General features: G+C 46.5%; 1 protein-coding gene across 1 annotated transcript; it reads left to right on the top strand.

The window, feature by feature from the left end:
* The first annotated feature begins 1,793 nt into the window (after positions 1-1,793).
* MAFB (MAF bZIP transcription factor B) lies at positions 1,794-2,962 on the top strand. Its single transcript, XM_009954302.2, has 2 exons — positions 1,794-2,725; positions 2,902-2,962. Exons 1-2 carry the CDS (start codon positions 1,794-1,796, stop codon positions 2,960-2,962), a joined length of 993 nt encoding a protein of 330 aa, XP_009952604.2.
* Positions 2,963-27,865: the final 24,903 nt, after the last annotated feature.

The following is a 27,865-nucleotide window of genomic DNA, read 5'->3' as shown; positions in this document are numbered from 1 at the left end:
CCGTGTTTTTTTTTTTTTTTTTCCTTCCCCAAGAAAAGTAGCTGTTATTCTCCAAACGGACACTTGGGGTCGCACTTTCTGTCTGTTTGAGCGTTAAAACAGTGTAAAAAGAAGCCCTAATCTCCCTTAATCGTTACAAAATGTTCAAAAAAAAAAAAAACCTGTTACTGGACCAAAAAAAAAAAAAAAAAGAAACTAAAAAATCTTACAAGCCGAGTACTCCTTTGCATGCAGTCACTCACTCAGGGAGCAGAAGAGGAAAGCAAACACGGTCCCCTCAGAACTGAAATGTAATTATATTTTCTCCCTTCTCTCCCTAATATTTGCAATTGTCTGTGTCAATGGCTTTGCTTTACTTTAGGGAGAGATTTGCTTCCTGTAACCGGGAGGATTTCCCCGGTTGTATAAGGAGAGCTGACAGCCTTGCCGAGCCGGTGCTTCCCTCGCCCCCGGGTCCCCGCGCATCCCCCTCGGCACCACCCCGCAGCCCCAGCGCTCGCTCCCCGGCCGGACCCGTTGCGCGTTCGTGGCCGGTTTTTTCCGCGGTACCTTCTCATTGGGAACGCTTACATAAAGTTGGAAGGGGCGATGCGTGTGCGTGGGATGAGGGGAAGCTGACTGCCTTGAAATTTGCTGCGGGACAGCAGCGGGCAAAAAGGGACTTTGTTATATTTAGAACAAAGGGACGGGCAGGATGTCCCCGAGCCCTCCTCGTTCGTGGATTGCAGAGGCCGAAAAGCCGGGGAGGGGGTGTGTGGGGGGGGGTGGGAATAAATAAATAAATAAAAGAGGAGGCGATGGCGCGGGAGGGGGGAGCAAGCGGGGAGCGCCCGGAGGAGCGGGGCTGGGAGCGGCGGCCGCTCAGCTGGCGTTGCGGAGCTGTCACGGCGCGGCCCGCCCCCGCCCCCGCCGCCGCCGCCGCCGCCGCCGCCCGGCCCCACCGCCCCCGCCGCCCGCCCGGCCCGGCCCCGCCGCCGCGCTGCCATTGGCGCGGCCGCCGCCGGCCCCGGCCCCCGCCGCGCTCTCGGCGGGCACGGCCGTATAAGAAGCCAAGGGGGGCTGCGCTGCGAATCACAGCTGCACAACGAGCGCTGGAGGCGGCAGCTACAGCGGAGACCTGGGTTTTTCTCGTCCCCCCTCTCCTCCTTTTTTTTTTTTTTTTTTTTTTTTTCCCTCCTCCTTCCCTTCCTTCCTCCCCCTCTTCCCTCCCCTTCCCCTGCGCTGCCGGAGCCAGCGAAAACTCCCGTGCAAAACCCAGCCACCGCCAAATAGCCAGTGCGCTCCCCCGGCCGCCTGCTCGGGCTGGAAAGTTGCGGCAGACTCCGGTGCTCTGCTGCCGCGGGGAGAAGGCTCCGGACTTACAAAACCCAGACGGGGGCACGGGTTAGACGTTTCGCACCGTTCTTCTTCTTCCTGCACAGACCCGAAGGCAGCATCTTTGTTTTGTTTTGCTTTTGCCCTTCCTGCTACTGCTCCTTTCGCCTCGCGAGCGGGTGTCCAAGTGCCGGGAGCTGCTGCAGCCTGCGGTGCGTTGCAAACGCCGATACAAAAAGACACGAGACACCCAGGCGGCCCGGGTGCCGGCTCGTCCTTGGCTTTGTTGCTCCGGACCGAAGAAGCCCCAGAAGCCGGGAGAAGGAGGCTGCGGCGGCGGTGGAGGGGGGAGCAGAGGAAAGGAAGCGAGAAAGCCAAGCCAAAGTTGATTTGGAATAAGCGGCCAATCCTCTGCCAGGCTGCGCGCTGGAGTGAGGTCTCCAGCTCCCTCCGCCGGGAGAGGTGCCCTCAAGACAGCGATGGCCGGAGAGCTCAGCATCGGAGCCGAGCTGCCCACTAGCCCCCTGGCCATGGAGTATGTCAACGACTTCGACCTGATGAAGTTCGACGTGAAGAAGGAGCCCCTGGGCAGGAACGACCGCTCGGGCAGGCACTGCACCCGCCTGCAGCCCGCCGGCTCCGTCTCCTCCACCCCCATCAGCACCCCCTGCAGCTCCGTGCCCTCCTCGCCCAGCTTCAGCCCCACCGAGCAGAAGACCCACTTGGAGGACCTGTACTGGATGGCCAACAGCTACCAGCAGATGAACCCCGAGGCGCTAAACCTCACCCCAGAGGACGCTGTCGAAGCCCTCATTGGGTCCCACCAGGTGTCCCAGCAGCTGCAAGGCTTCGAGAGCTTCCGGGGCCACCACCACCACCATCACCACCATCACCAACACCACCACCAGTACCCCACAGTCACTCACGAAGACCTGGCTGGCAGCGGGCACCCTCACCACCACCACCATCATCACCACCAGGCCTCTCCCACTCCCTCCACCTCCTCCAGCTCCTCCCAGCAGCTCCAGAACTCGCACCAGCAGCATCCCCCCTCCAGCAGTGTGGAGGACCGGTTCTCGGATGACCAGCTGGTCTCCATGTCCGTGAGGGAGCTCAACAGGCACCTCCGAGGCTTCACCAAAGACGAGGTGATCCGCCTCAAGCAGAAGAGGAGGACCTTGAAGAACAGGGGCTATGCCCAGTCCTGCAGGTATAAACGTGTCCAGCAGAAACACCACCTGGAGAACGAAAAGACCCAGCTCATTCAGCAGGTGGAACAGCTCAAGCAAGAAGTGACCCGGCTCGCCAGAGAGAGAGACGCCTACAAGCTCAAGTGTGAGAAACTTGCCAGCAATGGCTTCAGAGAGGCCGGCTCCACCAGTGACAACCCATCTTCCCCCGAGTTCTTCATGTGAGTGCTTAACAAAAATAATTAAAAAACAAACAAAAAAACCCCACCCCCCAAACCTGACCCCTGTCACCTTCCCCCCCCCCCCAACTCCCATCCTCCTCTGACATCTCCATCCATCTGTCTGCTTGACTAGAGAGAAAGAAGGAGAGAAAAATAGAGACTTGATTTTTTTGCAGCATCCAGTCTTCTAGAGTAGCTGTGGGAAAAGTAGGCTGGGGGTGGGGATGGGAGAGGTAAAGTGCAACTTTTCGACTTTCGTTTGCGAGTTAGAGAGGGACAGAGGCAGAGGCAAAGGAGAAAAGGACAAGTGAAGCGTTTTATAGATCGCTTGCTTGCAGAACGAGATGGACTTTAAGAGAATAATAATAAAAAAGGACAATGAACAAGCCATCTATAACATACTGCCTGCTTGGAAAGAGAGAGGACATATACAGCACCATCTCATGCACAATTTACCTGCTTGGAAAAAGAGAATAAATAAAAAAGGACAATATATGCAAACTCTTCATATATTGCCTGCTTTGAGAAATAAGTTACAGGACTCAGATGGGACATTCAATCTAAGAAAGGAAAGAAAGAAAGAGAAAGAAAGAAAGAAAGAAAGAAAAACTCATCAGTTTTATTGCCTGCTTGATTATATAGAAAAATACGAAAATCTGCATTAAAAATATTAATCCTGCATGCTGGACATGTATGGTAATAATTTCTATTTTGTACCATTTTCTTGTTTAACTATAGCATGTTGATCATCGATCATAGATTTCTGTTGTTGTTTTGTTTCATCGATAAGAAAAGCATCACAAGTTATCAAACTTTTTACTGCTTGTGCAGTTTTGTTCGTTGGTTTTGCTCTTTTATTTTCTGTTATGGTCGTTAGCTTGTAAATATCTGCTACTTCAAACCGCACAGGAGAAAAAAACCACAAAAACAAAATAACATTTCAGCAGGCTGGTTATACGGTTTGTTTGGTATTAAAGAGATACTTAAGGAAAAAAAAGTTATGGGCATTTTGCATTAGGAAAAAAAAAAACAACTTTGTATATCTGGTGCACTTTTAAGTTGTATTTTTTTTAGTTTTCATTTTGGTTTTTGTTTGTTGGGGCAGAAGCAAAAACGCCTGAATGGCATTGACAAACCTAAACTTAACAGGGAAAAACTCTCATCGGTCACTAGAGCCTACTCCATGCTTTAAAGTGGCAGTGAAGCTCTTTCCTTCAGGACGATTCCCAGCCTGGAGTAGTTAGGCTTAGCCATATAGTTTCCCTTCCGATTGTACACTCAGGAAGCGAAGGACGGACGAGATACCAGTTCCTTTGAAGAAAGAACTGCCCCTGATTTTCGGTAAATAAATAAAAAAACCCCTAAACCCTCCCGGTTACGAGTCAAGTGGCAACAGCCGTGAGGGCTCCGTGTCGCCACTCAAGTTAGGTTTCTCAATGGTAGTAGCAGATGAGTGAGCTGGAAAAGCATATAAAACTAAAACTTTCTTTAAAGAAGACATACTGCAACTTTTAAGTGTATTCTTTTGCAATGATTTGTAATCTGCTTTTCTGCTTCCCTATGCAGCGAGTGAAAGTTTTAGCCAAAATTTATTTGCAGTTGTATAGTAGTAGTTTGGAGTCTTATGGGTGTTTTTATTACTTTTTTTTTTTTTTTTTTTTTTTTTTTTTCCTCCTGCAGGTCAGTAAAAGGATTTACGTTGCACTGACAAAAATACCAAAATGAAAACTTATTTTTTAGTTTCCTTTTAGGATAGCTGGCACTGCTGGCCGGATGCATTTTAAGTTTGTATTAGTTTATAAATTAACAGTAATAACAAGATTGTAATGAACAGCATGGTGCTTGCAGTTTTAAATATTGTGGATATTAGTCATGCATCAGAAAACGATCTTTGTTTTTTACTGATTCAACTGTGTTGAAATCAAAACATTGCAGCAGCGGAAAAAAATTGTTTTTATTTCATGTAAAGTTCTGAAGGGATCAATTTCAAATCCTGCTTATGATATGAAAAATATTAAAAAACCTGGTCTATTGTAGTTTTATTCAGACTGGTTTCTGTTTTTGGTTATTAAAATTGTTTCCTATTTTGCTTATTAAAATCATTGAAATGGCATTTCTTGGAGGGACCTGCTTCTCTGATGTCTCGTGCTCCCCCCCCCCCCCCCCCAAAAAAAAGAAAAGCCAACCCAACCCAAAACCCCAAACAAAGGACAACTTTTGCACCCTTCTCCACCCTCGCACCGCTGCCCGGCCGAGGCAGCCGCCCGGCTCCGCTCCCGACGCCCAGCGCCCCGGTTTGCACGGGGGGTGGCGAAGCTGCTTTGCCCCCTCGGGACCGCTGCTGCACGCAGGGTAGGACCGCTCAGCCTTGCCCCCTCCTCCGCTTTGCCCAAACCTCGTCCGTGGCGGGGGGTGAGCATCACCACCCCCACTATCACCCCCCCGCCGGGAAATGCGGAGCGGCGGGAGCCCCACGCCGGGCCCGGCTGCTGGTGGCCCCGCTGCAGCCCGGCGGGGAGCGGGAGCCTCCGGCCTGAGCCACCCCTCGGGCTGCCAGAGAGGGGAAAAAGTGCAGGCACTTTTCTTTTCTTTTTCTTTTTTTTTTTTTTTTTTTTTTTTTTTTTTTTCTTTTTGCATTAGAAAAGGAGAGGGCTTGGACAAGTCTATCCTTTCCCCCGGCTCCTTTGGGATCCGGGCGGGTCATTCGCTTTCTTCCACTCCATCTGCACATTTTAGTTATTCCGGCTTTTCCAAAATTTATTTATTTATTTATTTTAAGCAACGGGCAGTTTAGAAGACTCTTTAGATGCATGTAGGGAAGGGGACAGCTCTCCTCCCGCCAACCCCCAGGGCTCAGCACCTCGCAGCCCCACCATCCATCAGCTGCTTTCAGGGCAGATAACCGCGCAGCTCCCTAAATGGGTTTGGAATCGCCCCCGCTCCTCGCCTGCGTGCGGGAAAGGGAGCCCCAGAGCTGGGTCGCAGCATGTCTGAGCGCTGCTGCTCTCAAAGTGTGAAAACAGTGTTGAACTTTAAATCCCTCTTAAAAACAAAATCCAAGGCACCACACAACCCAAAATACTAGCCTCTCTCCGCCCTGCTCCTCTTCCCAACAGCAGCGAGCTGTCTTTGCAGGGACGTCACGAGGCACGTTTGGAGAACAAACCGGTTAAGGACAGAGTGTGTGAAAAAAAAAAAAAATAAAAGCAAATATAGTAACTTAAACCCCAAATCCTCTCTTACATCCCAGCCGCATCCCTGCCTTGTCAGAGCCAGCTGGGCTGGGGGAGTGTGGAAGGGCCCGCGGCCCGTCCCAGCCCCCCGGCTACATGAGTCAGGCCCGGAGAACAAGCTCGTACCCTCCTGCCCCGCGAAGGGGGGACAGGAGTTTGCAGAGGGAAAGGATGAGAGCGCCTGGCTTTCCCTGTATAGCCTCCCCCCTTGCCAGTAAACGCTATGGCTGCAGAAAGCCTGAGAGGAATATTGTTTGTGGGAACTGCCACCGCATATTAATGTCCCCTCATGCATGCATTGAATAAATCACTAGGGCTAATTGAACAACAACAACAACAACAAAATAGGAAAAACAGGCCTTAGAAAAGCCCTCCAGATTCCCACCGCAGAACTGTGTCAGCGGCGGGGCAGACCCGCGGCACGGCGAGGGCGGCGGCAGCAGCCGGTGCCTTTGCAGCGGCCCCGTCCCGTTCCTGAGGTTTAATTTATCCCATCTGAAAGAAAAGAAAAAAGCCCAACCAAGCCCCCCCCACGGGCACAGCTGGGGCTGGTGGAGCTGAGACCCTCCGGCGCAGGGAGAGCCGAGCCCGGCCCGGCGGGATGCTGCGGAGCGGGGCTCCCCGGGGGCTGCCCTCCCGCCCGGGGGTCGTTCTGGCTTCCCCCGACCGAGCAGGAGGTTCCGGAGGGGGCTCCGACATGCCGGGGCGGGGGTGGGGAACCCACCCGCCCTTGTGCTCGGCCCGGCCTGCGGCTGGGCAGGGCTCTGCCCCGCCGGCATCGGGGACAGGCAGCCCCGTGGGTGTCGGGGCGGGCAGGGCCTGCTTGCGCCCCCCCCCCCCCCCCCCATTACCTCCCTCCCCCCGGGGGAGCCTCATCAGCGAAGGGTGACCCCCTCCCGGCTTCCCTCGCATTTTGCTATCCCCGCGTATCGACTTTGATCTCTCGCCCTTCATCGCTGATTCATAAAGGGCTGTTGACACAGGAGTCGGGGGCACGACGGAGAGCCGTTTCTTGAAGCGAAAGGGAAAAAGAGAACTCCCCCTTTTCCTTCCCGGGACCGGCCTGCCCGCGGGGTGCTCCCCCGGGAGCGGAGGGCCTTGCGGGTCAGCTCGGGGCCGCCCCCCCGGGGCTCCCTGCTTTCCACCCGGAGCGCTGCGGAGAAGCTGGGTGTCAACTGCGGGGGATAAAGCATCTTCCGTCCCCAAAACCCTCTTCTTCCCCCTCTCCGGACTAGCCGCTTTGCCTGCGCGTCCTCTGCCCGTCCTTTGAGCCGCTTCTCCCCCCACACATCCCGGCCGGGGGCTGAGGGTCCGCTTCACGCCCGGGAGGTGCAGCACCCCCGGGCAGCCCGTACTCCCCCGGGGCTCGGAGGAGGCCGGGAGGCTGCAACCGCTGCCGCGCACTGGGGCTCCGGCAGTGCCCACAAACGACACGGCTCGGAGGGGCCGAGCGCTGCCCACCTCCCGCTCCGGGAACCTGCCAGGCATCAGTCAATCGCCCTTGAAGCTCTTCGGAGCGAAGGTGCTCCAAACTGCCTCAAAATCCAAAAAAAGCCCGGGCTAACTAGGGAGCGGTCCCCATCCCGATCCGCTCCTTGCAGCCTCGGAGAGGATGGAATCGGGGTGCCAACGAGGCAGGAGCGGACCTGGACCAGGACCTGGACGGGACCGTGCCCCTCCCGGCCGGAGTAGGGGTTCAGGGGCTCTGGGGTGTGCTGGGAGCAGAAGCGTTGGTGCCTTTGCAGCCAGAAATGCGGCAGCGGGAGCCCCTCGGCAGCCCCCCGACGGGGGCAGGCTGGCTGCCCTGCACACCCAGGGTATGAGGGGGAGTGGGTGGCGGGGAAGAGCCCAAGGTTTGCACAGCTGAATTTGGCTGCCGGACGACGGTTCACTACGTGATCTAGCGTAGTGCAGGAGGACGGTTCCCTTCAGTGAAAATCATATTGTTTTGTTTGATCTCGCCGTTTTGCAAGAGCTATTGCTAACAGCTGTAGGGAGATCTGCACCCCCCACCGGGGCAGAGGTGGCGATCGGCTACGGCTGCTCCCAGAACTAAACGAGATGCTCAGAGAGGAAACACAATTGGCAACACCCCCCCCCCCCCCCCCCCCCCATTTACTGACACAGAACTTGCAGCCGGTCTGTGCCAACCGTTTAATACACTCTTTTCAATATTCCCTTTCCTTCTCCCCTCCAGGAGAGTTTATAAAACTAATTTTCTTTAATTCCAAAACAGAGAAATCTAAGACTAAAAAGACCTTTTGAACTAAAGACAGACCTATCGCTCTAAGACTTCTCAGAGATGCTTAGCGCTGTTGCCGGCCGGCAGATGAGTTGCTCCGTATTGGGGGGGGAGGTAGGTGAGATGCGTTATGAAGATGAGCCAGGGCTTGCGAGATAACTGTTCCCAGCTGGGTTAGGGATTAATTCCCCCCCGCTTTTTTTTTTTTTTTTTTTTTTCTTTCTCCTTTTCCCCCACTTTCCTTCCCTTCGGGCTGGCGCGGTGCCCGCCCGGCTCTGGCAGGCTGGTTGGTGTCGGTGATTGACAGCCCAAGGTCAGGGACGCTCCGGGGCTGCGGGTGTCGGGTTGCGGGGAGGACAGATAAAACAGCCCCGGCGCGCAGCACAGCCCCTTCTGGCTCCGCGGCCGCGCAGCGCCGTGCGCAGCTCCGCGGGGCTGGGGCAGCGGAGCCCGCCGCGTTCCGCCGGCTGCGGAGGTGCGGAGCGGCCCTGGTAGGCGCCCGCGGCAGCGCAGCTCCGCGCCTCCCGCCTGCCAGCATCCTTCCCTGCCGCTGCCTCGGCTCCCGCGGGTGTCCCTCTTTCCTTCTTTCTTTTTTAAATTTTCAGTTTTGATCTCCTCCTTACAGGTTTGAAAGAGTGCTTTCCCACCATCAAGGAAGAAAAAGCTGTTTTGCTCCTCATTTGGACAAGTTTCAGGGTGTTGGTTTTCTTTTTTTTCTTTTTTTTTTTTTTTTTTTAATCAGTATGTTTCACTCCATTAAGGTTACAGTAAATCTGAAGTTACATTCATGCACACACACACACACACACACACTCTAAACAGTTCATTGCATAATCCTGCATAACATGTTCAGTAATGTAGCATGCAGTGGTCTGATAGGATCCCACACTGGACTTTTGTTTTATGCAAGAAGGAGAACAAGAAGAAGCGGGGCAGGGAGAGGGGGGGAAGATTTCAAGTGCTGCCTTTTCTTGATTTTTAAATGGTGACTTTCAGTAGTGAGCTCTGAACACAGCATGAGGTACTGCAAAACAGTTTCTTGCTGTTGCATCCAGGATAGGGAAGATGCAATTTATATCTGTGAGCTGTTCCTGCACATCGTGGTGTGTGGAAGTGTTAGAAAATGGATTGTAGTGTACTTGAGACCTAAGCTGCTGCAAATCCTTTGCCTTAAACAGAATTGCTCCAATGGGGGTTTATTGTATTTACAGGTTCATCACAATATGGTTAGGATAAACACTGCAGTAAAGGGGGTGAAAAACCATTCCACATAAAGAAAACAACGTGTTTTCCTGTCCCATGGAGGCTGCTATTAGGTTTTAGAGATAGTTGTCCTCTGCCATGCTTTATTTCCCCTTTTAAAGTTTCAATGTTTGTCTTAAGGCACGGATTCAAAACACTGCATTTCCACTTTCTACATGTGTTCTCTTAAAAGATTTGTTTAGATAAGGAAACCAATGCTAAGTGTTCTCACTTGAAAGAAATTAAATATATAGAATGATAAGCTGCTGCTAAAATATATAAAAAACACTTAAATTAATAATAAGAACTTGTTCTGAGGCAAAATTCAATTTTACTTCCTATTATGCAATCTTTGCATGTAAAGTTGCTTTAATGCAAAATAGCAGCTCATCAAAAATTCTGTTTTATTGGTATCAAAAATTTATAATATCCTGAGGCACGAGGGGCAGAGAGCAAGGTAGGAAAGCTGTGTCCTTTTACCAAGTTTAGTGCTTTCTTTAAAGAAACATCCTAAACTTGTTTCTCCACCCTTCTTCCTTGTTTTTGGAGGCAGTGGGTGAAGGTTTATACCAGAGAAAACTCCTCCACTGACAATGTCACTGTGCAGCTCTAGTACACCATTTTGCTAACTGTACCCTCTCTGCAGGCTCTCGCTTTCACTGCAATACTAGGAGATACCAGGGCACATCCCCACAAATACAGAGATGGGATTATTTCTGGTCTCTGATGTTTTCATTCAGTGTTGCAATAATGCATATGTATTGCAAATAGATGTGCATTGTTTGTGCCTGTATTTGACTATTGAAGCCTGCGACCTCCCACCGATAAAATGTAGATATCTGATTCTGCTGTAGCCTGAACTTCCCACTAATGAGACTTCATTTGTTTCCAGAAAGGTGCTTCTGGCTTTATAAGGATATTAAACACTCAGTGTCAAGGGCATTGTGTTCAGTACGATTTTTTTCTGAAATGAGTGTTGTAAGAAAGCACCTGAAATCTGCATTCGCAAAAATAAACAATACTTGCTCCTTCTTCCGTAGAACTTCAGGCAATTTATTTAAGGAGGCCACTGACCTTTTACAGGTGGGGAAACCAAGGCACTAAAAGGTGTGGTGACCTGGCCAAGGTGAGCCACAGACTGATGGCAGGGCTCAGCCTGACAAGTCCCTCCGGGCCGTGCTGCCTCTCCTCCCACCACCGCAGCTGGGAGCACCGGGCAAGATCACTGATCGCCAGGGGATGGTGATGGAGTGAAAGGCAGCACAAACCCCTCTGATCATGTGGTTTTATGGGTCCTGTCTTATTTACTGTTGAATGGAGCAGAAACCTTCCTGCTGGTTCAGGGGGCCCATTCAGAAAAGAAATTACAGAGGGCAATAAACCTGCACCTTGGACTTCTGCTAACTGCTTCTTCCCTGCTCTAATGCTGTGGTGCACTTATTACCTAAAGCCTCTACAAACACGAGAAAGGGAAGATATAATTATAAACAAGTCTCTGAGCTAACATTGGCCCTCACAGCTAACACTGGCCCTCACAGCTCTGGATCTGCATTTCCCCCGTTAAAGCAGCCAGCAAATATAGGCAAAAGGGGTTTGAGTTTGAAATATCTGCTCGCGTGATCCTAAAGGAAAGCGTTTACATTTATCCTCAGTCTGGCCCCCATCTTGCTTATTGTCCAATGACATCCAGCTCCACAGGTCACGTTTGTGCTACTGCAAGGCTACTATCAGCTCTAGCACTGAGCCATCCCCTGCGGTTGCTGAGGCTGATAAACACAGAGCGCATTCAGGACACCAGAAAGAGAGGACTGCTAAACTCCTTTTGACACACGCCATCCTTATTTTTATGTCAGCCTTGACCCATGGATCAAGCGTTTTATTCTGGGTATTGCAGTGGCAACGCTACACTGGTCTGCGAGAGCACGTACTGATCTCAAGGATTGGAAAAGCACAAATCCATTAGGTCCAGCCCCGGTTTTGTGGAGTGACAGGTTAACCCACTCCACAGATGGGTAAAAGGGATAGCAAGGATGTTAGTAGGAAAAGGTTTTGGACGGGTATTTCCAGGTCAAGCACCCAAAAGAGCAGGGTATTAAGCAAACACCTATGAGCCTCTGGGGCTGCGTAACAAGTGACTCATGCGTAACTCAGACAGACAGACAGGAATCATGATAATAACAACAATAATAAAAAAAAGTCTATGGCTTTCTGATTTGCAGTGTTACCAGGTCTCTCTCGTGTAGTGATTTCTGTCCTACTGTGTGCAGACTTAAACCATGAGGTAACACAAAAGCAAAGGAGCCTTTCCTGGTAACATTAAACAGCAGGTAAGTTAAATTTGAAACAAACATTTTATAGTCATGTTACTCAGCTCAATAATTAGTTAAATAGCTTGAATAAAATTTAAAACATAGCAGAGGTATCAGCTGGTCTCTGCTCCAGAATCTAAACCCAATGTTTCTGTTAAATAAATTTTGTATCTTTTAAAAGAAGCCCTTCTCCATAATCTGTTTTCAATTGAACGCTATAGTAAATATATCAAGATTACTGGATCACATTGTTTACAGATGAAACAGTTTAAAGGTGAAGTTATTTTTGGTCTAAATCTTCTGTGTTTTAAAATGAAAGGCATTTCTGGAGTAGCTGCTGAAAAACAAAAATACCAGAAGAAAAAAGAAAAAAGGAAGAAGATAAAATGTGGCACTGTGAGGGTTAAGCGAGGTCCTAGGATCCAAGTAAATATTTATATGAGTGCTCAAAGAGGGGGGAAAAATCTCAATATAACCAAAATATAAATCACAGTGCTTTATGTTAGCTGTCAAATTATTCTAGCCCCTGCATTCCAGTACTTGCTCTACTGGTAATGTCACATACAACATGTGGGCTTATGCCCTGGTGCAGGTTTGGCAGGTAATTAAAGTCAGTTGCATGGAGGTTTACACAGACTCCCTCCGATCCACTGAAAGACAAACAACCTGTTAACTGCGATAGCTGCGAGTGTGCAGAACTGTACGGAGCAGGGATTCTCACGAGCAGGGGAGAAAAGCCGGACTCTGGTGTGCAAGCTCAGTGCCTTGTCTCCAGCATGGGTTAACTCTTTGGTGCTGCTGTAGCTTGCTGCTCTTTGCAGAGGCAATGAAAACTGGATAGTGACAGAATCAGCAGCCAGGAATTTGTCAGAGGGAAAAAAATAATAATAAAAGCAAGCCCCGAGGGCAGCTAGCCCTCGGGTCAGGTTTGCCTGCATTCTTGACCTGGGGGAGACTATTCTTGCTAGAAGTCATCTGGGTGATTTAGTCTTTCTGCTTTGTCCTGGCTCTGTATATTGGTGACTCCAATCATGACAGAGTGAATTATTCCCAATAGCTTCATGATGCAGCCCGTTCTCCAACCTGAGATGGTCCTGGAGACCTTCAGCTCCTTCCTTGGAAGGCAGCCTGCAAATCATGCCCAGAGCTTGAGCATCATGGCCTTTGATGAAACTCTTTCATAAAAGAGAACCAGGACTAAACTTTGGGGCTCAGCCCCCTGTCCGCTTTCATCTTCTCATTTGACTCCCTTGCATGAGTAGGTGGGAAGTGAGATTTTTGAATACACCTCTCGTTTTGCTCTTCCTATCATGGGTGTTCCTGTCTCTGTGGGGTGGATCTTTGCTCTGGGAGGCACCCATATACCTCCTGCTCTGAGTAGGAAATGGGTTCAGGGCTGCAGGTTCTGCTCTGGGAACTGGAGTGCTGCAAAGCCACACCTGTGTGGATGCAACCTTGGTGTCAGGGAGCTGTGCCAGCACCGACACCATTGCTGTGTGACACCCTCTTATTTAACCACAGAATTAGCATGGCACCAAGATGACGGGTTATTGCCCTCCGGCTCTCTCCACATGCGATGTGTCATCCCTACCTCCAGCGTGCAAAGACAGAGAGAGGCTGGGGGCAAAGAGTAAATCCTTCCCCGTGTGGGTTGCATTTCACTGCCTTTCTACGGAGACTTCCAGAAGGGAAGTCAAGCTGTAAGTGGGACACTCTTCTGCAAAGATAACCCCACCACTAGCATCATTTCACAGGGGCTAGTGAACAACCACCATCTGTTTAGCTGCCATCCATTTGCCTAGATGTGAGAGTGCCCATTCTTATTCATCTAACCAGTCTCTTATGCTAATCTCCGTCTACCTCCTTTCTTATCTTCCACTCATATACAAAAACTGAGAGCAAGGGCCTTCCTGAATTAGCCCAGATTCCTGTTACTCGGCTTGGGAAATGTTGGGTTGAATCCCAACAGTAAGGGAAAAAACCTTCCAAAAACCCAACACAAGAAGAGATCAAGTTTTGGAATCGCTTAGGTCCATTTATCTGTCCTAATCAAACAGTGATTTGTCTGTCTGATAGGAGTTTAGATAGAGTTTTCGGCAATTTGCAGTAATTAAATGTGAAAGGGGAAGAAGCGGAGGGTTTCCAGGCAACATGCTGCAGAAGGGGAGTTTTGGAGGAAGGCAGAGAACCCCTTGTTAAACATCTGCCAAGCTGCATGGAAGGTAGCGGTGATTTTGCTGCTCTTATGAAGTTCCCCCTCCCCTTCACTCCCTGCAAAGATGTTCTCCTCCTGCGGCTGCTCAAATCAGCCAAGAGAGAGAGAAAATCCCTGGATAGCAGGAAAATATTTTCCAAAACAAGTTATTGCCCCTAATTACAACAAGTGACAGGTACTAAAAAGAAAAAAAAGTCCCCATGAAAGACACTATCACCTCCCCCATAAGGACTTTGCTCCCATGTCAGAATGATGCAAGCTAGAGCACAGTGCAATGCTCAGTATATTCAAGATAGTTGTCAAGAGCAAAGTATAAACATTTCCAGCAAATGCACTTAATAGAAGTTTGTTTGCCAAGTGCTGCAGCCTCCTTTCTTGGTTATGGTGAGGAAAAAGCCTTTTTCATTCAGTGGGGGGAAAAAACCCTCCCCCAATTAAAAAAAAAAAACCCTAAACCTTTGAATGTACAGTTTTTTCTAACCTTTTTCTTTGTTACCCATCAGCTCAAGCAGCAATGTACCTAAAGTCTACTAGAGTCCCCCCATCACGTACTCCTTTTCACAAACATTAGCCGCGTGAGAACAGCTCCGTTTGCAGATGGGCCTTTGCTGATCGGCAAATGGATGTGGTCAGTGAACCCCCAGCTGTGGTCCAAAGGGGATGCAGAAGAAACGGAGTGGAGCCCCTGTTGTGCATAAAACATGGTCACATTCTGGTGAGAACAGAGTCCGTGGGAATTTGGCCATTGGACTTTCTTGGGGCTGGGTGTTCACCCCAGCCTCCAAGGGGGGTTAGGTGGCTTCTGGCAGGAGATAGCTGAACACAGGGAAGAGATACACTGCAGCAGCAATTAAGCTATAATCAGTATCTGCCTTTGCTTGAATCACTTTGCTCCACCCTGAACATGCAGTACAGCAGGGCTGGAAGCTCCTCCAGCCAAGAACTTGGGACTCCAGGGAAGGGGTGTGTTTGTTCCTCTTCTGTACTAACTACTTCATTCCAAAAGTAACCACAGTTGTCTTGAGCTACTGTCGCCAGTTCAATGTACTTTTAGCAAGAAACAGAAGCTTTCTTTGCATAAAAAAGGCCTGAAGATGATGCTTCTGTTTTAATTAACTAATGCACCCTGTAGATTCATGCTTTTTCCTTGAAATCTCAGTTGGCTTCTTTAATTGCTGTTCTCAGCGACACAGTTTAATTCCTCCTCCCCAGACTGCACTTGCCTTGTCCCAGGGCGCTCTCACTGAGAACGCCCACGAGAGCCCACTCTCGTAGCCTGAGTGCGGGAGGAGCTGCTTCCCAGCAGAGAACCTGCTGATGACTCCAAGATGACTACAGAAAACCCTCCCTGACTATGTCCCTCCATGCTCCCACGTAATAGAAATTTTGGCTGGAGAGGAGCTCTGGAAGTCTCTCATCCAACCTCCCACTCAAAGCAGGACTGTTGCCAACACTAGATCAGGTCAGCCATGGCTTTGCCTCAGCAAGTCATGAAAACGTCCAGGGGTGGAGATCCCACTACCTCTCTGGGTGTCTGTTCCTCTCACATTCTGATAATTCTATTTCTAGGAACTTACCCATCTCCAAAGCAACTCTATTCTATCAGCAGGACAATATCTTCAAGATGTTTTGCAACACACCCCACCCCCTGTACAAGGACCTGATGACCTAGAAACACATGAGAAGTTGAACACCTATTATGGGAACTTGGAACATTAAGTCTTCTGTTTAGATCCTCAAAATCCCCACCAGACTGTTCCTCAAGCTTACAGGCTGGAGGCACCTGCAGTATTAGCAGTAATGTTCTCTGGGCCCTTGAAGTTCTGCTCGTGGGGCAGCCAGAAGCAGCTTGCTCCCTATCTCAAGTTTAGGTCTAATTCACATACCTGAAAATAAGATACTATTCTGCCTCTCCCAGTTTAAGGCTCAACTTGCTAAGGTGTTCTTTGGGCATTCCCATCAGATCTACCTGATGTTGCAGCAGGATTTATGTACTGAGTGCATCTGTAACGTCCTAGCCATTCGTCTACACAAGCATGTTTGCAATCTCTCCTCTTCACTCTGGCCCAAGGTATTCTGTACAAAGCAGAACAACTTTGATAGAGCAGAGCAGGAAGGTAACAGTGCCAGGCACCTCTGGGAATCGGGGCTTGCAACTTTGGATGCAGTAGCAAACCTGATCCCTGTCTGTTGTCCCCTAGGCAGGCAGCCAGAGCTGGGGCCTTTGTTTGGAAGGAGAACTTTGGATGCCCACCCTTGGAAGAAAATTTTATATGTGACAGGGAAGCAGATGCCAATATAGGACTGAATGGCGTGGATAATCACCACAAGAACATGATTTAATTGTTGCCTTATTTCTTACTAGCTAGCATGGATGGCATGGTTGTTTAGCTGGTGATAGGTCTTGCAGAAAAGTCATGAGGATTACAGTGAAAACGTCAATGTCCTGGTATTTTCACCACCAAATAGAAGCTTCAGTGGTGATTTGGTTGCCATCAAGTCCATAAAAAGAAAAGAAATCCTACAGAGGAAGGATCCAATATCTATAAATCATAGGAAGACGAAGTTCCAGACTCAAAACAGAGAGCACATTTTTATAATGATAAAGCTAAAATAATTGGTGATTGGAACAACTCATGAGGGGTTGCAAAGGTATATTCTATTGCTTGGAAATTGCAGGGGAAAGATCGGATGTTTTTCCAACAGTCTTTTTAATCAAATTAGGAATTAATCCAGACATGTCCTATGGTTTATTAAGCATGTGAAATCAGATTAGATGGTCACAGTGGTTTCTTCTGGTCTTACAATCAATGAAAAAAATGTAATTGTGGTGATAGTGAAACAGCGAAGAAATACATTGCTGAACTAGCACGGAGGCTAACAGACATATGAAAATATTATGAGTTCTAGAACTTATATAATAGATTGCATTCACTTCAGCAAGAATTCCACCATTGTTATTTTTTTCCACATTTAATTTAAAGAGGCAATATCCTTTTAAGCTTTCTTTCTGCAGCAGGATAGATTAAATTTAAAATAGAAAAGTGCTGCAGAATAGATCTAGGGATGTTCAGGGCTGGAGGACAACTTAATGAAGCAGAAACTGAAATACCATACGTCTCCAATAGCTTTAATTTATACAAATATTATCTTTGTGTCTTTCAGAATATGATGCAGAGGAGCTCAGAGTACAGTGTAATTCCTTTGCTTTTCAAGATAATTTTATCCATTTTAGTACCTGGGTTTGAAACTAGACCAATTCAAACCAAAAGAGCTATAAAGATTTTTTGCTCTAATTGCTGAAACAGGCTTGCACGTATAAAATCAGTTTAATGGCTGGAAAAGGCTGTATGGTGTATAAATAGGGATAAGTACCAGACCACCTAGAGTCCAACCCTGCCACAGGTATTCAGACTGGTCAGTGCTGTCAGAGGCCACCGCTCAGGGCCAATGGCAGAGTTGGCCTCCTGGGTCACACTGTGATGGAATCTGGAAACCCCGTAACACAGGTATGCTTGCAGATCCAGCACATCATGCTTTAAACAGCTTGGATTTGCAAGACTCTACTGGGTGCGCTTTTGCATTTTTTTGGCCTTTCTTATGCCACCCCAAGCTCAGGAAACAGGTAAATGGGATTGTGGCCCCAACGCACTTGATGCCAGCAATAAAGCCATGAGCAGGAGCAGCAGCGGGAGAGAGCTATGCTTGAGCATGCATTTGAGACAGGATTTGTTCTCTGCTGGTGGAGGATTACGTGCTGGCATAGGCTCAGAGAAAGGTCAAGGTGGCTAATAACCCCAGCACTGGGGCAGCCACGGGCAGTGCCCTCTCATGTGGCTTTTCCTGACCAGAGATGAAGCAGCAGTGTCACTGAAGCGGGTGGCTTGCTCCGTGCTGTGGTCCTGGAGGTCTCCCCTTCCTTCGCAGCCCTTCTGGCTGAATGCAGAAGTGGTCAACACTTTTAGGTCAGAGGTAGTAACTTTTGGCGTACTTGACCTACCAGATATTTCAGGACATCAGTGCATCACTTCATATACTCTGTAGGATACCAGACCCATCTCTACTTCTAACTCACTGTGTGATCTTGGTTAAAGCAGCCTCTGTATGAATTAATTTTCTTGTCTGTGAGGTGAAATAATATCTTTTACTAATCTCTGAAAAGGACTTCGAAACTTAAATAGCAGGTATCTAATGTCTAGCACCTTATTTATTCACAGATGTTTGAATCTGCTCAAGACGTAAAACTGGGCTTTTTTCTTTTCACTCTGACTGTTAGAAGTGCGGGGAAACAGAGAGAAAGAAAAAACATGTTGCTGGAAGACATCTTCCTTCTGAATAAAAGTAGAGTTCATTAGTGAAGAGTGTTCATCTTTTCTTTATTCTTCATAACACACATTTTCATGATTGGTTACAAGTCTGGCGTTTCTTCTTCCTTCATGTGTTTCTGACAGTTTTCTATGATCTTAATTTTCCCCCCTTTATGAAAACCTCAGGAAAAAAAATTCCATATATTAGCCTGCAAGTATTTGATTGACACATAGATTAACGATACACAATTAAGGAGTGTTATCAGGTGAGTGCTTCAGAAATCACAATATTTCACAGGCAGGCAGGCTTCCTGACACCACGGTAAGTAGAAATACTTTATAAAAATTATTTAGAATCACCATCTATCATCATGAGAAATCTTGTGTTGTGCTAAAATAATTGACAGGTTGATAGCTGTGAAATGTTTCCAATCCAATAAAATACAACACAGTATTTCCAATAACAACACTGATATGCAAGGATTTACAATGGTTACCAATTTATTACAAAAAATGATGGAGTTCTAATTTGTGAGCAACTTGAGCGTATTTCAATTCCATGATCAGCGTCCTTCAAACCATCGTTAATCCAGTCATTTTGTTCATGAATAAACGAGCCATGAATATGCATATTAGATGTAGCACAGCATGGGTTGCTCTGCCACCTTACATGCAGAAGGTCACGGACATAAATCTTCTTAGATGCTAAATATTCCCTCTACCTCAGCTAGGTGTCAAGCAGCTCCCCAGTTTCCTACATCATTAAGGAGAGGTGTAATTGGGTAGAAACCCTCACGTATTCACTCCCTCATGGTTTGCATGGACAAAAAAAGAAGCCAGAATTAAAAGGATGGAGTTTGAAGTGAACCCACCAGGTGCTCATTGGTCACTTAAGGTGAACCTAATGTCTCTGCATTTCCAGGAGTGCTGGCATCGGGACTTCGCCTGCACTTGCCTCGCTGATCCATTTAAGCTGGGCTGGAGATGGATCCTCTCGTCCACAGTCCATGCTGGAAATACTTTTGGTGATCTTCGAATAAAACCCCAAATTGCTCATCATTTGGGCCCCTCAGTGCCGGTGGATGAGGCAGCCAGTCAGTGCGCTCAGGACTGCGGGTCAGCCGGAGCTCCAGCCTCTCTCCCTGCCTTCTCCTCTTCCCACTCCGGTGTTTCCCACTTCTCTCTTCCCTCCCAAGAATTTTGCAGGCTGTGTGAAGAGTGTGGGCTTCTTCTCTATTCGGGAGAACCAAATAAAGACTTGGAAGATGCAACACCACTTGTGTTCACTCATGTCCCTTGCATCTTTGGAGTTATTTGGCCTAATTCTGATTTTGCTAAACAGGGATTTAAGCCACATATAGAAAAACTCTTATGTTGCTGGGGGGTAAAATATTGAAGCTTCTGCTGATATTAAACAAGCAAACAAAAAGTAATAGATGTTCCTGATTCAGACCTGTTCTCTCAGCTACAGGAACACTAAAAGCAGGTACATTTTTTTCTTTGTTATGCGAGTTTTGTTTAAAGGAGAAATACCTTTGGACCTTTTTTTTTTTTTTTATTTTAAGACAAATATTTGTTTTAAACAATCATCAAGACCTTTCCAGCAAGGTTCAAGTATCAGGGATTTCCTTTCCCCATGCTGCCCCCAAAAATTAACGAGAGAGAGAAGGAACATAATATCCTAGAGTAACAATTAACCTTCAGCTTGCTTGCTTGCGACACAGCATATGCAGATGTAGGAGGAAGAAAAGCTCAATTGAATGCACACAGAAGTACTGTCCTTTCAAACTCTTAGTAGAGGACACAGGTTTATAAAAGATTTCATTAAAAAACTGGACCCAATTCTGCAATAGGCTCTTATGAGGCATGGAGGTAAATGTGGTTGTCCTTCTCCAAGGTCTCACTGCAGGACGAAAACGTTCAACAGGAATTTTCCCAACTCCTAAGTTGTTGAAAAACTGTATATAACTATATGTATAACTATATCTATAAAACTTTCTATGTAATTATATATTTAACTATGTATGTATACAGCTATGTATATGGTTACACATACAGCAGTAATGAACATCACTACCACTCCCTTTGCAGGTACCTGACATTTTTCACTAGATAAGCTCAATGAACTTCAAGAACTCCCACTTGGACCCAGAAAATGTGCAGTTTTTCCAGCAGTAATCTAGGAAGGTTATTGATAGCTGTTTGACGTTCAGTTTCTGTGCAGTTCAGCAGAGAGCTGGGTCTGAAACTGAGGAACCAGCATGGATTCCCTGCCTCTTGCTCCATGCGGTATTGCCCTGTTCCCTAGCAGTGAAAAAAATTCTTGCTGTCCAAACTGTAGCACTTCTTGTCAGAAGACTGTTTTTGTTTTCAGAGACCTGTTGTTCCGCCCCCCCCCCCCCCAGTGCTATGTATAATTGTTCCACGAAAAGAGATATTGTAGTAGGTTATTGCATTATTTAGATGGTATGCAGGATTGGATTATAATTTCCAGGGGAAAGAAGCCCAACACCCACCAGGAGTTATTCAAGTAGATTAAACATATCCACTGGTCTTAAATCCAGGCGGTGGGCTGGTTTCACCACTGCATGAAATAAATCTGGGCAGGTCAGGTTGGATTTTTTACCCCCCCTTTTCTTTACCCAACCTGGCTTAGACAGCTTCACTCAAATATTTTCTTTCACATGTTGCTGGCAAAAGCATCAAAACCCCAGCTGGGCTTATATTACAGCTGACAAATCACAGTAATTCATGATCAGAGCTACTGTAGCTCTTCAGAGCAACTAGTGCAGCCACGGGGGCTGAGAGTGACTGACTGCACTGGAAAAATTACCTACTAGAATTTCTTAGAGCTGCCAAGTAATTTGGGTTCACAGCTCTTTTCCTTAAAGAAGCACCTTACAAAGAGGGTTGGCCCCACGGTACCTCATCTCCAGATCAGTCCCAGCAATCAGGGCAGCAGGATGACTGGGATTAAAACAGCTGAAGAGGTCTATGTGTTGAAAAAGTTGTTATTGTCAATGAAAAAAAAAAAAACAACAAAGCCAATATAACAGCTCTCCAAGCATCCCTGGTTAATGGAGGAGGGTGGCCCTGGAAATGAGAACAAACAGGACAATATCCTCGCTTTTCAGCCACGCAGTCACCTCCTATGTTCCACCAATGGGCATAAATGGCTGCAGGTCCCTGCGTGGGGAGAGTCCTCGTTCCTTGCTAGCACGTGCAGACCTTGCTACTGCAATCATTTCACATCTTAAAAAATTAACACTTTTTTAAAAAATAGTGGTTTAAATTCCTTGACACACCAGTACTGAAAAAAACTAAATAATCTGCCTGTAATGAAAAGTGAAACTCTCACCACCATTTCAAGTTACAAACACCAGTTCTGTTCAGGAGAAGTTTCAGGGCCTCTTTTACTAAATTTAGCCAGGTTTCAAAATTACTGGAGGACAACCAGTCACAGCCTGGATTCCTCGTTTGACTTTACCCTTTTTTTTTAAGGAATCCTTTATTCACCCAAAGTAGTACAGAAAGTAGTCTAAAGTTGATGTATTTTGATCCTTTACATTTTAAAACCTCAGTTTTCAACTGGCAGCTTTTGGCTTCTCGAACAAGTTTTTCCAATACCTTTACAAACTGCTGTATTGTTTGACAGACTGCATCTTCAAAGGCTACCTCTTTTCAGGGGAACAGAGCTGATAGTTTTATTCCAGGAAGTTTGCTGCTTGACACAGGGATCTTTTGTAGGCACTTTGCTCTTTTTCTTTCTAGGATTCCTTACTCTAAATTAGAAGTAACTTTAGAGAAAAAAAGTACAAGACTGCTCTTTGTGTATTCAGCTAGCTAACTGTCATGATTTTATGAGGAGTCTCATGATACTTGGTATTTTTCTTAAAACCCTAGGCCTGGGAATCATATGCATATACCAGAGTTTCAGCATTAATTAAGAGAAGAAGGTTTCCATCCTGCATGGATGTGGCAAGAAAACTGAAAACAGTGAATCCTGAGAGCAGAAGAGAAGAGCCTTTTAACTGCTTTTCAAAAAGCTCATGTTTTAGGAGCTAAAATCCTAATTTCTGGAGGGACGGGGAGGTGTGGAGGTAGGGAAGGTAGGAATCCTTTGCCCAGCATTGAGCTATGATACCTCTGCCACTGAAACACATCCTCTGAAACTCAGCCCTCTGTTTTTATTGTGTTAGGCTAACTGGAGTCAGAGGCTGTTCAAATGTATAATAGGAAATGAGATTTGGGGAAAACCCACACTCAGAAGATGGGATTAAAAGGAGCTTCCTTGAATCCCAGCCCATCTTTTGCAGATATACTGAAAGTTTCATGTGCATTAATTCTGTTCTGAAAATTAAAATTCTAAAGTGAAATCAAGCAGAAGGAAAATACTATCCCTTACTCAGATGATAAGTTAAGATAGGAATTGGAAGGATCCTAACAACCTGCAGGTCAGCACTCACATTAATCATATCTGAATATCTGTCAACTGAAGGGCTAAAAGCATCTTTCAAGCCACTCTAGGCCATCAAGAAGCTCTCTTTAAAGACAGATGCTTCCAGTCTCTTCTCCCATAGTTAGGCTTCTCAGGGTAAGGAACTTTTTGGTCTTCTTTTTGGAAGGCTCTTTCCTTAGAGCTCCCATGGGGAAGCAGAGAGTGCATAATCCAGATCACAGAACAGGCCTTGCTCAGCTTAGTATTTTTTTCCTGTGTTGTAACAGTCATTTGATAACAAAGCAAACCTGCATAAGCAAGTCAGCCCATGGCAAAAAGAGTAATCCACTTAAGTTGGGTGGTTTCTGTGGTGCAATCCAGTGTAACACTGCTTCCCCTCTGGCAGTCCTTGCTAGAATCTAAGACATGTTATAAGTAAAACAAGTTTGTGAGGCTCAGACAAGAGACCACTTTGTAAAGTAACTTGTGCGTGCATGACTTGAAAGAGCAAGAAGAAAGTGCATTTAGGACACGTTACTACAGGAGCTGGCAGCAGGTAAAGGCCTCCTTTCCTGTTTTAGCTGGTTTATTAGTAATACGACTGTAGCACCTTAGATGTCAGCTGTGAACTAGAACTCCACTAGACCTGGCACCTAGAGATGTTCCTGGTCCTAAAAATCCTGTGTGTGGAGGGGCTCTTCTGAGCTGTGCAGATAAAGCAACTTAGGTCTCCAAATGCCTGGCACATAGTCAGAGCTCATCAGAGAGCCCAATGTCTGTTCCTCTTGAAACAGTGGGGTACACATGTGAACAGCCATGCTGTCAAACAGGGACTAGAAGGCACCTGAATGCAGCTGCAACTGAATACAGGACGGCTAGAGCACAGCCTCTGAAACCGTGCAAGGTTCAATTTCTCTGTCATGCACCAATCCTAGAAGGGAAATCTTAATTTAATTTTCTGCAGACAGTTTAGGATTTCACAAATGAGTCCAGGATAGGTTTGTACCAGACATAAGGCATCTGCTCTAGCAACTTCTCAATCCTTTGCAGCTCTCAGCCTGGTCTGCCAGAGCCCTCACTCCCGAGCTGTGACCATCCGCTAAGCCATATGGAGTTGCTCTGCAGTACACACAAACAAAGCCGTTGAACTCCTCCCTCACATATCATCCAGTGTAAGAACTAGACCTGTCCTCAGCAGTGAGCAGCTAGGGCACTAACTCTTCAACCTGCATAGGTGTCTGCTGCTACTGGAGGAATGACGTGAAGCTCTTGCCTTTGGAGCAGCTTGACCTACTTTAGAACAGGGATGTTGGAGTTTGCATTCTTCCTCCCCACTTTTACTAGCTGCTGTTTATGTAGGGCCTCCAACACCACTCATTAGAGGGGTGGTAGCAACCCAGCTAGAATATACTTCATTGAGATCAAAGCGTCATGCAAAAATCCTATATTCAGTGTATTTATTAGAGATCAAATAACATCTATAAAGCATATGATTTTTTTTAAACTCTACTGATCTTATATTGAGCAGCTGCTTATCTCCTATGTTATGGAGATCTGCCTTGCAACTACAGGGACCTGAGGAAGAAAGAATAGGCGTATTTCACCATTCTTTCTTTTTCTGACTTTCTCTCCCATCCATCTCAGCCCCTGCAAGCAGGAAACAAAAGGAGCCTGAAGACTCTCTGTGTCCTGCTATTATTTCTATCACCTCAAGCAGCTCTTGCTTATTAAAGCCCCTCACACAAAATACAATAATCACCCACACTGAGAAAGAAGTTCTAATGCTATCCTTTCAAAGTAAGAGTTTGCTGGCCAAAAGATCTTTGCTCAAGAAACCCACTCAATTTTTCTATGCATCCCACTTTGAGAAGAGACACATGGGCTGTTTATAACCTTACAGCTGCCACAGCTGTTTGCCCTTTACTCCAGCCTTGCTGCATGGACATCAACTGTTTTCCCCCACCAGCTCATCAGGCTGATTAAGATAAGAGACTTTTTTTCTCTACTTTCCTGGAAAATTTGTTGCAGTATCTGTAGGTAGTAATTTGGGGTCCAGACAGGCTGGGAGGACTCTCTGAAGGGTTCTACTCTCTTGCGATGCTGTGCTCAGCATGTTAAGCAGTTATTGGTGGAGGTTTATGACAGGATTTGCCAGGTAGGAAAGGATAATATGCTATAGGAAATTTAAGATGGGGAAAGGATATTTTGGTAAATATTTTATACAGGCACCCGCTGTGGGGAAAGAATAGTCATACAGTTAAAATACTGGCTTTGTATACAGCACTTGGCCTTTGGCTTTTCCTGACGCTTCCTGTATAACCTCTGACAAAAATTACTTGGAGAAAATTATTTTTGAAGTTCCTTAGGCAAGAAAAATAATGAGGAAATTGCTTTGGAGATCTGTCTTACATTCATACCTCAGTTTCCCATACATAAAAATGAAAGCAATAACGTTACTTCTTCTCCATCCTTGTTGGCTTCTCCCAGAAGCAAGGTGCAGGGTGAGGAGCACCTCTGAGAACAGGCTGCACTCTGCAGCGAAGACTGAGCTTCAGATGAGGTCTACCCTTGCTGCTGGCCCTTGCTGGAGGCCCAATGCACGCCTAACCAGCAGCGCTGGCTGGTATTGGTGTGATGTCTCACACCACAAGGTCTCCATGCTTCCTAGGTCCCTGTAGGTCCTTATGTAGGGTAAGGAGCAACTCAACAGGTTTGGTAGGGGTTGATGCATTTGTTTTTTCTTGATTCCACTAGGACTGAAATTGCTTGACAGTGTTCTTTGATGGGTGGGAGGGAGTAGGTGAAGCCTTGTGAAAAATCTTTACTAAAATACTTCAAGTTACTCATTTTAGCATATCAATTTATTGAGACATTTGGCATAAATTCTGTAGCAATTCTCCCCAAAGACTTCAGCAATTCGATCCTTTTTTTTCTAAAGCACTGTATACTTTAATTAATAGCTTTTATATTTTAGAATAGCCAAAGGCAAGCTTCTTTAACCAGAAAAATGTATATATTGACACACCTTTAAGGCAGTAAACTTTTCTGCATATTAATATTGAAAAGAAGCTCATTAATTAGGCAGTCACACACACACACACAAATCTTCTGATAGAATAACTGCATTGAAAGTTTTAGATCACTTGGGACAAGTTCTGCCTGGAGCAAAGCTGCAAAGTTAATGCTCTGTATTAACTCTAGCAATCAGCCCCCAAAATGGCTGCATCCCTCAAGGCCAGTCATTCCATTTGATCAGGTTGCAAAGCAAATTAGCATTCTCTTTGCCCTGGCTATGATGCTTCCTATTCTTTTCATGAATAATTTATTGGTCTCCCCTGCCCAGGATATGCTTGTTTTACTATCTACATTTTTAGTGATGTTTGCCCCAACAAAAGGTATCCCATGTGGTTTTGGTGCTAACTGGAACCTGTACCAGATATTTCTCTGTCTTGAACTGAAAAGCAGCATTTGCTGCATGGTGGCAGGAGTTTGCTCCAGTGACCGCTTTCCCTTTCATCTTCCTTCAAATTCTGGCTTCTTTATTCAGATAAAACTCCCTTTTACAGAAACACTCACAGACTTCAGGGAAAGCCCTGCCTTTGCAAGGAGATGATAGCCAAACACTGCAGAGGCGACTCACAGCAGCTGGTCCTTTTGGAGGGTATCTTGCAAAAAAAAGCCTGGGAGTGAAGCAAGAATTCCCACATGGCATGTTTTTCACGTACTCTGAACTGTCACGTGGAGGCTATGGGGCAAGGTGTTCCTGAGTGTGCCCTGCAGTTCTGGCCCTCCAGCCTTCCACATTGGCGAAGCTGACTGGGGCAAACCAGTGCTGCGTCGCAGCCTGCGTCTCTTTGCTGTAGAAACATGGGTCAGGGTGTTTGAGGGGGAAAGTGTCTCGTCCAGTCCTGGAGTAGCTGGAAATTCTCCTCCATTCTGCACTTTAGGCATCACAAAAGAGCATCTGCTGGAACAGCTGAAACAGTCTTTGTCCTGGGGGTTCTTCGGCAGCTTCTGTATTTTGTTTGTTTTGAGGATAGCTGTAAAAAAGCAATGTGTAAAAATAAGATTGGGATGATGCTTTCGCCCTCTTCCTCTCCCATATCTGCACTGGCTTGACAATGTTCTTGAGAGACAAAGTCCTCCCCACTTCTCTTTTCTCACTTCCTACTTCATGAAACCTTGCTATCAGTAAAACCCTGCCTGATTTTCAGGAAAACTCTCCTACGAGTTATGGAGGAGTCAGTCACTTTGGCTAACATCTGAATCATCTTTCCCACACATTCCTGAGACGAATCAGTCTGTTCATCTCGGTGTAGTCCTTTTTTTTGCTCCTGGAATTATTGACAAGTACATGGAGAATCAATTCTAATGAGCTCTACTAACCTACTGTACAGACCTGATGCATTGTGTGTGTTAAGTAGAGAACTGCTCTTCAGACAGGTACCCAAAATGAACATGAACTTTATCAGCTATAGTCTGACTATCATGTGTACCTACACTGATTTTCATAAGTCATTGCTTATTTTCATCTGTGTAATCAAGACTAAAACCAAATCTGTGTCTTCTGATATCCAGAGAACAGTGACATGAGAACTGGTCTCATTAGCACTCATGGGAGATGTTGGTACAGCCTGGGAAGAGAACGTGCAGCTTCTGACTTCTTAAAATTTAATGACACAGTTTATAGGGCTTTGATCCTCTAAGTTATCTTTACTCACAAGCAGGCTCATGAAAGTCAATGGGACCTATTTAGAATATAGAAAGTTAAACACAGGAGTCGGTCTCTGCAAGATCTATAGCTGCAAAACCAATATTGCCTTGTACAAATGTCATAACATTTTCTAAAAATTAATAAATGAAGAGATTGTTTCCTTTTCACCAAATATTGGATTCTCTGTGCCCATTACAAGTGTCCCTCATGGGCTGGGGGGAAATTTCAGCACCGGAGTTGAATACATATTATTTTGTACTTTGAGCTGCTCTATACATCTCCCCTGGTGGCTACGTTTCTCTTTAAAATTCTCGAGGATGGTTCAATAATCCTATAGAATTGCTATAACTGTCAATGAAGTGCCTCTGGCCATTTTCATAAGTTTTAGGCATAGCTTAGCAGCAGTTTGAGTGAAAACAATGCAGGAATAGAAAAAATAT

Source organism: Leptosomus discolor, chromosome 17 (genome assembly GCF_034619465.1).
Source record: "Leptosomus discolor isolate bLepDis1 chromosome 17, bLepDis1.hap2, whole genome shotgun sequence".
NCBI classification, from domain to species: domain Eukaryota; kingdom Metazoa; phylum Chordata; class Aves; order Leptosomiformes; family Leptosomidae; genus Leptosomus; species Leptosomus discolor.
This window is presented reverse-complemented; position numbering and strand designations above follow the sequence as displayed.

Coding starts and splice junctions, on each gene's coding strand:
- MAFB (XM_009954302.2), top strand. CDS start 1,794: ATGGCCGGAGAGCTCAGCATCGGAGCCGAGCTGCCCACTAGCCCCCTG. Junction 2,726..2,901: donor TCTTCCCCCGAGTTCTTCAT/GTGAGTGCTTAA, acceptor ATTTTTTTGCAG/CATCCAGTCTTCTAGAGTAG.